General features: G+C 38.6%; 1 protein-coding gene across 6 annotated transcripts in view; it reads right to left on the bottom strand.

The window, feature by feature from the left end:
* ARFGEF1 (ADP ribosylation factor guanine nucleotide exchange factor 1) overlaps positions 1-14,892 on the bottom strand; it is a 139,656-nt gene that overhangs the window by 86,067 nt on the left and 38,697 nt on the right. For all 6 annotated transcript variants that reach the window (XR_003793499.1, XR_003793500.1, XR_003793502.1 and 3 more), the window contains exon 2: positions 32-62. Coding sequence is in view for 1 of the 6 variants with exons in the window: in XM_029222528.1 (XP_029078361.1) it covers positions 32-62 (31 nt within the window). In the remaining 5 variants the exon portion in view is untranslated. The remainder of the gene's footprint in view (positions 1-31; positions 63-14,892) is intronic.

Below are 14,892 nucleotides of genomic sequence, written 5' to 3'. Positions count from 1 at the left end.
TTTGCAAATTAAGGAAAAAAACCCCACAAACCTCTGTTTTTCAGTTTCCGCTTTTATTTCCTCTGGGGAGGGAAAAAAGAAGCATACATTAGAAAACTTGACAACGGAAAGATCATCAACTAATTCGATTTGATTACAGGTTTTATAAGTTATTTTATAAATTCTATAAGAAGTTGGGAAGAATGCACTTTCAAAAGAAAATTAGGTACTAGAATTCTGTTGCACCCAAATGTATTAATTTACACAAATAATTCTATAAAACTATATGAAGAATATACATTAACAACCACAAGGATAGGGTAGAATTACAGATGACTAATTCCCAAAGCATTTCCTTTTCTCCAAGTAGCTTTTTGGGGGGTGCGGGGTCAAGTAACTCCTTACATTAACCAGAAGTACTAGGATTAAGAAAAGAATAATACGTATGCTGTATTCAAGTGACAACATAGAAGGCACATGTTGGGTTAGGAAAAAAACTCAATATACCCCCTTTGGGATTATCTCAAGGAGATTATCAAGCCAGGACTATCATTTCCTGATCATGTATATATGTGTTGATATTTAACCAATTTTTCTACTTAGGACTATACAAGGCGCTGCAAATACACACGCTCAATTTAATAGGAAATTTTCCCTTCTGCTGTTTATATCCATAAGAGATGAGGTAAATTAGATAAATTCTACCTGTAACAGAAGAACCTTAAATTTAATGATAAACTGGTTAATTGATTAAACCTGTTTGAAATTTGTAAGCATTCACATATAACATTAATAATTACTACCACTGCAGCCAACAGTTGCTGGGAACTTACTATGTGCCAAGCACTGTTCCGTTTTACATGTAGTAACATGTTTAAACCTTATAACAACCCTATGAGGTTTGTACTATCATATTTCCATTTTAAAGATTAGGAAATTGAGGCACAGACTTGCTCAAGGGCTGCATGGCTTGGGTGTGTGACTAATCTGGTTTCACTAGGTGTCAAAACTAGGTAATTTAACTGCCAGATCCCGGTTTTTTAAACAACTCTATTACATAGGTGTATCTACGAATATTGAGCAAAATGAGTTAAATTTGGTATTATAAGCAACTTCTAGCCCATAAATTAATAATTATTGAAAGCTATCTTGGGGGTTCCCTAGTGGCGCAGTGGTTAAGAATCTGCCTGCCAAGGCAGGGGACATGGATTCGAGCCCTGGTCCGGGAAGATCCCGCATGCCGCTCGCCCGTGTGCCACAACTACTGAGCCTGCACTCTAGAGCCCGCAAGCCACAGCTACTAAGCCCACGCGCCACAACTACTGAAGCCCATGCTCTTAGAGCCCGTGCTCCGCAACAGGGGAAGCCACCGCAATGAGAAGCCCGCGTACCGCAACAAAGAGTAGCCCCCGCTCGCCGCAACTAGAGAAAGCCCGCACGCAGCAACGAAGACCCAATGCAGCCAAAAATAAATAAATAAAATAAATTTATTAAAAAAAGAAAAAACTATCTTGTATGAAGCACGTACCAGAAATTATAGTAAGCCCTTTATAAAGTGACCCTGCCAAATTACTCTGTCATTGCGCAATTTATTCATTACCTACTCTGTGCTAAGCACTGATGTTTGGTATTTCAGTCTAGTACTCTGTGGACCGACGCTCCTTCCATTTTACCAGTGGTAGTAGTAGAAGGGAGACAATGTGAAAATGTTATCAGGGGATATTTAAAATACTACTAAATAAAAGTTCACAATGTTTGATATTTAAGATCTGCTTATGGCTACTAAAATTGTACAGTTCACCAAAAAATGTAATAAAAATAATTTAAATCACTTTTAAAAATATAGTACAGATGAGGGGGAAATGATATATTAACTGCCCCAAATCTTCATAAAATTTTTTTAAGTATTTTTTAATTTAAAAACATTATTATTATTAAGAAGCTGAGGTATTGCTAAAAACCAGGTAAGGTAGAAAAAAGATGTGATGTACGAGAAGCAGGGAGATGAGTGACAGTTTTTGCATAAAGTGAATTTCCATTTATACAACAGTTAGTAAACAGAGTATTCTGGTTAAGTAAATAATACATTAGTTAAGAATATCAGAGGTAGTATAACATTTTAAAGAGCACTGTGTTTTGATAACACCTGTCAATAAGATAACCTGTCACTAAATAACCGTGTGACCTTAGGAAACAACCCTCACTTCACTACTTAGAATATATTGTAAGTACCTTTGCAATCACCTAAGACATGGATCAACAAGTATGTCTCACATGCCAATGCCAGCCCATCACTTCTTTTCATACAGCACATGAGTTTAAGAATAGTTTTTATAGCTGAATATTTGTGATCAATTTGATGACAGGGAACACTAACTCTGAAGCCCAATGAAGAATAATGTTACCCCCCCAAAAGAATTCTACTCTTCTCATTAGTAGACCAGGGTTACAAAATTTATACTCAATTGCTATTATTTTGAATTTCATTAAGAAAAAATGTGTGTAAATCTGTTTTCTCTTGTTATGTTAAGTGCTACAATATCCTTGACTTTTCCTCTTGGCCCACAAAGCTCTTTACATAAAAAGTCTGCTGACCTTTGCTCTAAAACACTATGGTTCAAAGGATCCTATAGACTCTATTTCATTCTATGATTCCATTATATTTTAAATGTCCACATTTAAATAATCTAATAAAACATACCAAACACAAGCTGAATGTAATTTTTCTCCAGTAATTCATATCATACTATAACATTTATATCTATTTATCTATCTACCTATCTCCTTATTGTAAATTATACAAGGCAAGAACTGTTCAAACTAATCTCGTTTTTTTTTACAAAGAAACAAAAAACACTTTAATTCTCAATGTTTCTAATGTTTTAAATTACTTTGCACTAAACATGAGTTTTCCTATTTTTTTTCATTTTCCTATAACATTTTTAACCCAGCCTCAAAGAGTTCTTAATGTTTTGACAAAATCTTTAAAGGTCACAGAACTATGACAATTTTTCCCACCGATTATTAACATAGCTTGCATGTCTTCAGCATGCAGGGTTATCTTCATGGTCCTGCAAAATGCTTATATTTTTACAGTCTTCTGAAGACTTGTATTCATCTTAATATACTTCCTTTCAAAGCCATTAAAGGCCACTTAAACTGAAAAAACTGAAAGACATTATCACTAAAAAGATTAAAGAACAAGTGGCAATAGAGGAGCGGTAGAGTAAGTATTTATCAAAATACTGAAAGTAACAATATTACAAACCACGGTATTTTAAAACAAACTGAAAAAAATTTTAAGTGTGTAATACTACTTTACATTTGTGCAGCAATAGAGTTTAAAACACTGTTCTATACATTACCTAATTTTATCCTCAATTCATCACTTTATGGATAAGGAAACCATAGATCAGATTAGTTTAATAATGGCTTCAAAGTCAGCCAGCTGGTAAGTAGTGATCCAGAAACTAGTTTCTCTAGTCTTAAAGTAGTGTATTACACACTACACAGTGTGCTATATTTAAGCAGCCTTTTATTAGCTGATGCAGGTGAACTGAAAAATTCAGGGTAAACATATTGTAGAGCAGTGAGTGGCTCTCAAAGTGTGGCCCCAGGACCAGTGGCATCAGCATCACCAGACACTACACCAAACGTACTGGCTCAGAAACTACGAGTGTAGAGCCCTACAGTCTGCTTTAACAAGGTTTCAAGGCGATTCTAACAGACAAACAAGTTTAAGATCCATTGCTAGAAGGTGGTTAAAAGAAATGAGTGCAAGACAGTTGGGTTTCATCCATTATGTCCACATCCATTTACTGTACCTTTAAGACTTCTTGGACTAGTGTTTGAGCCTATGCTAAAAAGGAATTTCTTTTCAGTTTTCTTAACTTATAATAAATGCCCAGTAACACAGCCTTTGAGGAAACTGCCTCTCTAGTTTAATGAATTAGGGCTTGAAAACAGTTTGCTTCAGGTTGGCCTTCAACAGTAGAATCAAGAAGTACAGCTGACCTTTGAACAAGGTGAGGGTTAAATTATAATCAGCCCTCCATTTCTGCTGTTCCTCTGCATCCGTAATTCAACCAACCACAGACTGTGTAGTACTGTAGTACTTACTACTGAAAAACATCCACGTATACGTGGACCCACGCAGTTCAAACCTGCTTTGTTCAAGGGTCAACTGTAAAGTAATTAATTCTCAATTATTAAAGAAAAAACACCCAGAAGAAAAAGAATATTGAAGTATCAAATTAAGAAGTAGCATACTCAAACTAAAAACCACTTGGTGCTTAATTGTGAAATATTTTCCTATTAAAGTCAGAATCATGACAAGGATGACCACAAACAGCAAAAGTTTTGACACTGCTCTGGGAACACTGGACGATACAAACAGACAATATTGGATGTGTTACGGAAAGTCATCACTCTTGAGCTGATATAAGATAAAAACCAGACACTGGGTTTGTTTAGTGATACTTAGGTTTTTAAACTATGTAGTCATAACACTTAAAACAAACTTTATTATTGAAATTCTTTCAGGAATTCTTTTCTCTCTAGCCACTAACTCCCCCTATCCCTTCAGAACTATTTTTATACAATCTTTTTAAAACCTTATAAACACAACCACTGCATTATATATAGAAGGAAAGATTAAAATTGGAGGAAATGGGTCACTGTAAATTAGCATAAAAGTATAGATTTTCAAGTATTTTGAAAGAAACACAAATTTCATTCCTTTCAGGTACATTAAATTACTGAAACCAAGTACATTAAATTACTGGAACAGCTGATAAGGCACAGGACTTAAGGAACAGGAAAGAATGATTTATTTAAAAAAATAACTGATCACATGCAAGTTATGTACATGACTAAGTATATTAAATATTTTCTCTCACAATATTTTTACTATCAACTTGCTTAGCAGCTTTCTTTCCTGCACTGACAGTACAAATATACACTTCAAAATGATATTTATACAGAGTCAACAAATTCTATCATCTCTATACCATGCATGATTGTTATTACCTCTCACGACACCTTTGGTCTTACAGCATAGCTTGCAGAGCAACAGCACATACTCAACACAAACTAAACTGGTAATCTAAGGAAACACAAGGTCAAATGAAGAGTTGTGTTTTTTTTTTGTTAATCAGTTTTTGCTTTTTAATTAATTTATTTTTGGCTGAGTTGGGACTTCGTTGCTGCGCACAGGCTTTATCTAGTTGCGGCGAGTGAGCGCTACTCTTTGTTGCAGCGCACGGGCTTCTCATTGCGGTGGCTTCTCTTAGTGCAGAGCACGGGCTCTAGGCGTGTGAGCTTCAGTAGTTCTGGCGCGCAGGCTTTCAGTAGTTGTGGCTCGTGGGCTCTAGAGTGCTGGCTCAGTAGTTGTGTGGCGCACGGGCTTAGTTGTCCCGCGGCATATGGGATCTTCCCGGACCAGGGCTCGAACCCGTGTCCCCTGCATTGGCAGGCGGATTCTTAACCACTGTACCACCAGGGAAGCCTTCAAATGAACAGTTTTTAATAAATACATTAGAACTTACACATCCAATGTGTTGTCTCCTTCAAAGCTGTAACGGTGGGAGGGTATGCATCAATTACCATAATACTGCCAGTATTCAAAAATATATGTGGAATTCATTGTTTGCAATTCTCTCCTGCCTGCTTCCTTCTTTTAAATGAATAACCTCACAGAAGGAAAAATTTCTAGAAAGGGAATCAGATTCTAGCCACCAATTAACCCCAAGTGGCTTAGAGCCAAGCATGAGTAATGGTATGTGACTACAAAACAGAAGTTCTCAACTTCAGTGCTTCTGTGAACCAATGTCAAATTGTGTGTGAGAGCAGTGTTTTAGAAAAAGTACATAACTCTCATTAGATTCTGAAAGAAGCCTGTAACCCAAACTATAAAGATGATACAGAATCAATTAAAAGCAGTAATTTGGATCAATGATGACTATACGTGAAAGCAATTTTAAACAAAATATTTATAAAACATTGCATAAATGTAAGGGATCACTTTGAAAAATAACATTCCTTTGGATGTATATATTCTGTTAGGTTTACTTTTTCAAAGCCAAACATGTGACTTTAGCATCACATTTCAAACAGTTAAGGATTAAATAAAAATACAGGAGTTAAATACAATGTTACAGTAATCTAAGGAAGAGATAATGGCATGAAGAAAAGCTGTGACAGTAGGGATGAGTAAATGTGAATTCCATGGACATCTTGGGAGGAAAAACAGTGAAACAATCTCATTTATCTAGGAGGAGGAAGAGGAGCGAGGAGAGGAGCCAGAGCTTTGCCTAACCGCATAAGAAACGTACCACTAATTTAGACACAAAACGCAGTTCTTGGTCTTCCCTTGTGGCACAGTGGTTGAGAGTCCGCCTGCCGATGCAGGGGACACGGGTTCGTGCCCCGGTCCAGGAGGATCGCACATGCCGCGGAGCGGCTGGGCCCATGAGCCATGGCCGCTGAGCCTGCGCGTCCAGAGCCTGTGCTCCCCAACGGGAGAGGCCACAACGGTGAGAGGTCCGCGTACCACAAATAAAAGAAAAACAGTTCTCTCACTGTGCAAAAGTAGGGGTGAAGGCACAGGGGTGAAGAAGAGGCAAGTTTTGGTCACGTTTTGTTTTAAGTGATCGGGATGTTCAGGTGGCAGTACTCAGCAGGCACTAAGGCATATAAATGTGAAGATCAGGAGACAGCAGGGCAGACTGTGTTTTCCAAAATGGTCACTACGTTATCTCCCACCCCACATGCCCTTCTGCAAAGTGACCACGCACACCCCTCCAAGAGAGAAAGTCTAATTCCCCTCCTCTTGAATACGGACTGGCCTCAGAGATTCATTCATAACCAATAGAATACAGTGGAAGTGACAGTGAACACCACCAAGATTAGGTCAGAAAAGGCCAAGCAGCCCCTGCCTGATTCTCTTGGAATGCTGGGTCTCCAGACACTCACTCTTTGAACCCAAAGGCCCTGATGTGAGAAGCCCAAGCCACACGGAGGCCATATGTGAGTGGTTCAGTCGACAACACCAGCTGAGCCCAGTTTCAAGTCATCACAGTCCAGGCGCCAGACATGTGAGTGAAGAAGCCCCCAGAGGATTCCAGTTCCCAGCCATTCACATCTGCCCCGCCCCCCGCCCCATCACCCTGGTCATTTTGAGTCCTCCCAGATGAGGCTCTAGACACTGTGGAGCAGCAACATGCCTCACCTCAATTCCTGACACACAGAGACTCTGTGAGCATAATAAAATGATCACTGAGTCACACCACTAGGTCTACAAGTGGTTTATTACACAGCAATAGATAACTGGAACAGAAAGGGTTAAGGAGGCTTGAGGAGACTGGGGTTTGAAATAACTCCTTGGCAACTGGGAGAGACAGCTAACTGAGGGGCACAAAAAAACTGCCAGGAAAGTTCCAATGTGTTCTCAGCATCTGGATAAGGAATCCAGGTAGTTAACAGGTATGGTGCTTAATAAAATGCAGCCAGGACTTGCCCCCTAAACTAACCCCCTTGTAATATACTTATCAGCCTCCTCAGAATCTGGAGGTCCTCTGTAAAATTAGGTTGCAAAATTATGACTAAATCATATATAAAGAGTTGATGGCTATTGAAATACAAAGTAATTTACAACAAAATACCAGTTTAAGTTTCTTTCTAGCACCCAGAAATCAGTCAAAAATATAACTTTTCCTTATATTACTACTGTCACTGCTCCCCACCTCCCTTCCTATTTAACAGAAGCAAAAAGATGCAATGGGGGGGCTTCCCTGGTGGCAACAGTGGTTGAGAATCCGCCTGCCAATGCAGGGGACACGGGTTCAAGCCCTGGTCTGGGAAGATCCCACATGCCGCAGAGCAACTAAGCCCGTGAGCCACAAGTACTGAAGCCTGCGTGCCTAGAGCCCGTGCTCCGCAACGAGAAGCCACCGCAACGAGAAGCCCGTGCACCGCAATGCAGAATAGCCCCCGCTCGCCGCAACTAGAGAAAGCCCACGAGCAACAACGAAGACCCAGTGCAGCCAAAAGTAAATAAATTTATATATTAAAACAAAAAGATGCAATGGGAACAAATATTCAGCTGGGATCAACCAGGAGTTGCATACACAGTGAATATTCACTAATATGAATTAGATGTTCACAGGTACTAAAACAATGACTGCAGAACTGATAAAATTATGTTAAGTTCTGATATTCTTAAAAACTTAAATTCTGGAAATGGAAGATGCAATGCACAATAACATGTGCTTTGACCCTAGGGTTAAAGGTTAAATGAATATTTGTATACCTTAAGATTTTTTTTTTTTTGCGGTATGTGGGCCTCTCACTATTGTGGCCTCTCCCGTCGCGGAGCACAGGCTCCGGACGCGCAGGCTCAGTGGCCATGGCTCATGGGTCCAGACGCTCTGCGGCATGTGGGATCTTCCCGGACCGGGGCACAAACCCATGTCCTCTGCATCGGCAGACGGACTCTCAACCACTGCGCCACCAGGGAAGCCCTACCATAAGATTTTATCTATTGCCATGATTTACAGTAAAAACTGTCACAGGTATTAATGCAATACTTCGTACTCTTTTACACAGCTTAGAAAGTTTACTAATCAGGTATTTGTAACCATTTTGCCCTGAGCTAAGCTAAATTTTACCTTACAGTATTCTATAAAAGGAAACAAGCACCATAATCCCAACTACAGAAATTTTTCCTCAAGTGAATGCACTTTATATTGATATACACTTTTTAAAAATAATTTATTTATTTATTTTTGGCTGCGTTGGGTCTTCGTTGCTGCACGCGGGCTTTCTCTAGTTGCAGTGAGCGGGGGCTACTCTTCGTTGCAGTGCACGGGCTTCTAACTGCGGTGCCCTCTCTTGTGGAGCATGGGCTCTAGGCACGCGGGCTTCAGTAGTTGTGGCTCACGGGCTCAGTAGTTGTGGCGCACGGGCTTAATTGCTCCGCGGCATGTGGGATCTTCCTGGACCAGGTCTCGAACCCGTGTCCCCTGCATTCGCAGGCGGATTCTCAACCTCTGTGCCACCAGGGAAGCCCAATATGTACTTCTAATAGAATCCATTACTTCCAAAATTATTGGCAAAAATAATACTGATTTATTTTTTACTAAACCAACCCCCCCCACACACACAACCATATATGATGTAAGAAGTTGAGCAGTCCTTTAGATTACCAAATTTCCTAGTGAATTTCAAATAAATGTTTTCTTATCACAGTGAGGACTATACGGGCTTGGCTATTTTCTGAAATATGAAAGGGAGAAGAATAGATTTTCATTCAAAAGCCAATATTCCTGCCCTCCCTGCCAAAAGCCAGCAGACCCCCATCTAATAACATGGCTCTAGAGGATATGCCAAAAAGGAGTGCAAAATTCTGACTGCAAACATTCTATTATATTGTAATTGTCCTCAATGGTTTGAATATTGGTGGAATTTTCAGAATAAAGGTGAAAAGTGACGCTTCTACCATAAAACAGCAAAAGCCAACTAAGGGGGAATGACTGGATTCAAATGAAAACTAGACACACGAATTGCAGTTAGCTTACAAACTCAAACTTAGAATTCCAAATTTAACTTAATGCTTAAGAAATGTTTAATTACTTTTAACAGAAAGGCACTGTACAACTTTTAAATTTAGACCTTGATCTCTGGCCAAACATAACGGTTATAGGAGTCCCCCCTTATCCCCGGTTTCACTTTCCGAGGTTTCAGTTACCTGCAGTCAACTGCAGTCTGAAAATATTAAATGGAAAATTCCAGAAATAAACAATCCTAAGTTTTAAATTGCATGACATTCTGAGTAGTGTGATGAAATCTCGTGCTGACCCACGCTATCCTGCTTTGTCCCACCCAGAACATGAATCATTCCTTCAGTGTATGCTGCCCTTAGCCATTTAGCAGAGCCCTCGCGGTTAACAGGATCAACGGTCATAGATGGTACCACAGTGCTCTGTTCAAGTAGCGCTCACTTTAAAAAAGGGCCCCAAAGTGTGAAAGTAGTGATGCTGGCAATTTGGATATGCCAAAAGGAAGCTTTAGCTTCAATTAAAGTGCTTTCTTTAAGTGAAAAGGTATAAGTTCTTGACTTAGTAATGAAAGAAAAAAAAAAATCGAGTGCTGAGGTTGCTAAGATCTATGGTAAAAACCAATCTTCCACTCATGTAATTGTGAAGAGAGAAAAAGAAATTTGTGCTAATTTTGCTGTCACACCTCAAACTGCAAAAGTTATGGCCACAGTGTGTTAAGTGCTTAGTTAAGATGGAAAAGGCATTAAATTTGTACAATTAGATATTTTGAGAGAGAGCATATTTACATTAACATTACCTTATACTGTTATAATTGTTCTATTTTATTATGTTATTGTTGTTCATAATTTACTGTGCCTAATTTGTAAATTAAATTGTAACATAGGTATGTATGTAGAGGTAAAAACATAGTATATAGAGGGTTCAGTACTATTCACTGTTTCAAGCATCCACTGGGGATCTCAGAACATACCCCCTGCAGACGGTGGGGTACTACTGTAATTTAAGTTCTCTAATGCACTTAAATAATTTTTTCCGTGATAAATAACTTAAAACTAGGAATAAAAAATTCTAACAGACTGAAACTGTTTCTTGAATGTGTGGTACATCAATAATACTCAGATCCGTGAGAAATGTCTTCTAAGATAATGAAAATTGTTGATTAGCTCACCAAAATCACATGAATAGAAAAGAGTCTAATAAACAACAAAAATATCTTGTTTGTGTAGCATTTTACAATTTATAAAGAAGTTTTATATACATATTATTAATTCTTAGAACAGCAGACAGCATTACCAACATGCCCATTTTAGAGATTAAAAAACCTGAAGTGACTTACCCAGGATGACAAGAAGGGTATGGAATGATTTAAATGTGATTTTGCTAAGAAATAAGCCTAAATCAAATGACTGAATTTCAATGACTTATCAATTAAAAGAATATTAATTTTAGAATGATGTTATCATCATAGTTTTCCAATGTGCCCATAAAAGTTCTAACAAAACAGAAAACCACTGTGCTGTCTATTAATTCAGAAAGAGAAAAAATGCTGCCGTTTTGAAAACCAAAACTAGAAATGTACTTTGAATAGTAAATATTTCAAGTCAATAATTTTCTTTCCATTCCAGACTTGCTGTATAAAATATTTAAATAAAATACAAAATAAGTACAAAATAAAAACTTCAACAGAATTCAGATTGTCTGCCTAATGACACCAAATAAACATAGGTAAGCCAAATTTAAAGAAATTTTCACTTTCACTAAGTGAAAATAAGCATTTAGAGAAACCACGAATTATGAAAATCGTCCTTTAATGTAACTTAATATTTGAACAGAAAAGAATGCAGTGGATGTTTATTGTCAACAACTTGCAGTGGCTACAGTGAAAATCAACAAAAACAGAGTTACTGTTCTAAGTGTTAACACCCCTACTGGTAAATAAACAGACATTTCATAGATTCTGCTCAATGTAAGAAATGCAGAAGCCACAGCTATGGGATCATGGAAAGAATACTGCACTGTTTAAGTCAGGGCCTTGGGTTCTATTTCACACTTGGCTGCACAAGCGAAATACAGTAGAAAGAAATGGGTTAGAGGCCCCAAAAGACTGACAGTCAAACCCCAGGTCTGCCTCTGTATGACCTTTCTAAACCTCAGTTTACAGATTTTTCAAATAGGCATGATAATATTTAGTTTTCTGTCTCATAAGACTATATTAGGAGAACCTTGGAGGTGTGAAAGTGCTTTGTTTCGGGCTGGGTTTAGTCTTTTTTTTTTTTTTTTTTTGAGAAAAGTTTTACATTCAAAAAAAGTACAACAGTAGATAAATACCCAGTAAGCAACCACCCAAACTTATTTTATGAAAGCATTTCATAAATGTATACAAGCATACCTCAGAGATCTTGAGGGTTCAGTTCCAGACCACTGCAATAAAGCGAATATTGCAATAAAGTCACATGAATTTTTCATTTCTCAGTGCATATAAAAGTTTATACTATACCGTAATCTATTAAGCGTTCAATAGCATTACGCCTTAAAAAACAATATTCATACCCTAATTAAAAAAATACTTTGCGAATTCCCTGGTGGTCCAGCGGTTAGGCCTCAGTACTCTCACTGCTGTAGGCTCAGGGTCAATCCCTGGTCGGGGAACTAAGATCCCTCAAGCTGTGCGGCGCGGCAGAAAAACAAAACAAAAAATACTTTATTGCTAAAAACTGCTATCAACCATCCAATCTTCACCTGGCGGAGGGAGTGACCAGGGTGGTGGGTGCTGAAGGGTGGGGCGGCTACAGCAATTTCTGAAAATCAGATGACAATGAAGTTTGCTGCATCGATTGACTGACTCTTCCTTTCAGGAACAATTTCTCAGCAGCATGCAATGCTGTTTGACAGTATTTTACCAACAGCAGAACTTTCCAAATTGGAGTCAATCCTCTCAAACCCTGCTGCTGCTTTATCAACAAAGTTCATGTTATATTCTATTGAATAAATCTTTTGTTGTCATTCCAATAATCTTCACAGCATCTTCACCAGGAGTAGATTATGTCTCAAGAAACTACTTTCCTTGGTCATCCATAAGAAGCAGTTCCTCACCTGTTAAAGCTTTATCATAAGACTGCAACAATTCAGTCACATCTTCAGGCTCCATTTCTAATTTTAGTTCTCTTGCTATTTCCACCACATCTGCAGTTACTTCCTTCCCTGAAGCCTTGTACTCCTTAAAGTCCTCCATGAAGGCTGGAATCAACTTCTTCCAATCTCCTGTTAATGCTGATATTTTGACCTCTTCCCATGAATCACGAATGTTCTTAATGGTATTTAGAATGGTGAATCCTTTCCAGAAGGTTTTCATTTACTCTCCCCAGATTCACAAGAGGAATCACTACTATGGCAGGTACAGCCTTACAAATGTTATTTCTTCAGTAATAAGACTTCAAATTCTTGATCCCTGGGCTGGATGATGGATGCTGTATTATTAACAGGCATGAAAACATTAATCTTGTTATATTGAATACATCTCCATCAGAGCTCCTGTGTGACCAGGAATACTGTCAATGAGCAGTAATATTTTGAAAGGAATCTTTTTTCCTAAGCAGTAGGTCTCATCAATGGGTTTAAAATATTCAGTAAACCATGCTGTAAACAGATGTGCTGTCATCCAGGCTTTGTTGTTGCATTTACAGAGCACAGGCAGAGCAGATTTAGCATGATTCTTAAGGGCTGTCGGATTTTCAAAATGGTAAATAAGCACTGGCTTCAACTTAAAGTCACCGGCTGCATAAGCCCCTAACACAAGAGGGTCAGCCTGTCCTTTGAAGCTTTGAAACCAGGCACTGGCTTCTCCTCTCCAGCTGTGAAAGTCCTAGACGGCATCTTCTTCCAATATAAGGCTGTTTCATCTACATTGAAGAGCTGTTGTTTAGTGTAGCCACCTTCATTAGTCATCTTAGCTAGATCTTCTGGATAACTTGCTGCAGCTTCTACAGCAGCACTTCCTGCTTCACCTTGCACTTTTATGTTATGGAGACGGCTTCTTTTCTTAAACCTCATGAACCAGCCTTTGCTAGATTCAAACTTTTCATCTGCAGCTTCCTCACCTCTCTCAGCCTTCAGAGAATTGAAGAAAGTTACGGCCCTTACTATATATAAAATGAATAACTAATAAGGACCTACTGTATAGCACAGGGAACTCTACGCAGTACTCTGTAATGACCTATATGGGAAAAGAATCTAAAAAAAAGTGGATATTTGTATATGTATAACTGATTCACTTAGCTGTACAGCAGAAACCAACACAACATTGTAAATCAACTCTACTCCAAATAAAAATTTTTTTAAAAAGTTACGGTCTTGCTCTAGATTAGGCTTTGGCTTAAGGGAATGCTGTGGCTGGTTTGATCTTCTATCTGGACCACCAAAACTTTCTCCATACCAACAAGGCTGTTTCGCTTTCTTATCATTTGTGAATTCACTGGAGTAGCACTTTTAATTTCCTTCAAGGACTTTCCCTTTGCATTTATGACGGAGCTGTTTGGCACAAGAGGCCTAGCTTATGACCTATCTCAGCTTTCAACATGCCTTCCTCACTAAACTTAATCATTTGTAGCTTTTGATTTAAAGTGAGAGACATGCGACTCTTCCTTTCGCCTGAACGCTTAGAGGCCACTGTAGGGATGTTAACTGGCCTAATTTCAATATTGTTGTGTCGCATGGAATAGGGAGGCCTGAGGAGAGGGGGCAAGACAGGGGGAATGGCCAATGTCGGTGGAGCAGTCAGAACACACACATAAGTTTGCAGTCTTATATGGGCATGATTCGTGGTGCCCCAAAAACAATTACAATAAAAACATCAAAGATCACTGATCACAGATCACCATAAAAAAATATAATAATAAGGAAAAAGTGTGAAATATTGTGAGAATTACCAAAATGTGACAGAGACATGAAGTGAGGAAATGCTGTCGGAAAAATGGCACTGACAGACTTGCTCAAAGCAGGGTTGCCACAAACATTCAATTTGTAGAAAATGCAGTGTCTGCGAAGCACAATAAAGCAAAGAGCAATGAAACGACGTGTGCCTGTATACATTATGTAAGGAAACGGATCCTGTCAGTCTTATGCACCAATGCATTTTTGGTTCTTACCACAAGTTGCACATAATAATAACACCTAATATCTACTGAGCAGTTACCAAGTGCCAGGTTCCACTGCAGGTGCTTTAAAATACCTCATTAGGTCCTCCAGCAATTCTGAGATACATGCTATTATTGCTCTGACTGTATATAGGAGAAAACAGACACAGATATGTAAGTGACACACTCAAGGTCACACACTTAGTGATAGGGCCAACATTATT

Source organism: Monodon monoceros, unplaced genomic scaffold (assembly GCF_005190385.1).
Source record: "Monodon monoceros isolate NGI ecotype Baffin Bay Population unplaced genomic scaffold, NGI_Narwhal_1 Super_Scaffold_14, whole genome shotgun sequence".
In the NCBI taxonomy this organism is placed as follows: Eukaryota; Metazoa; Chordata; class Mammalia; order Artiodactyla; family Monodontidae; genus Monodon; species Monodon monoceros.
Note: the sequence above shows the minus strand (reverse complement) of the source record. Positions and strands in the feature narration are given on the sequence as shown.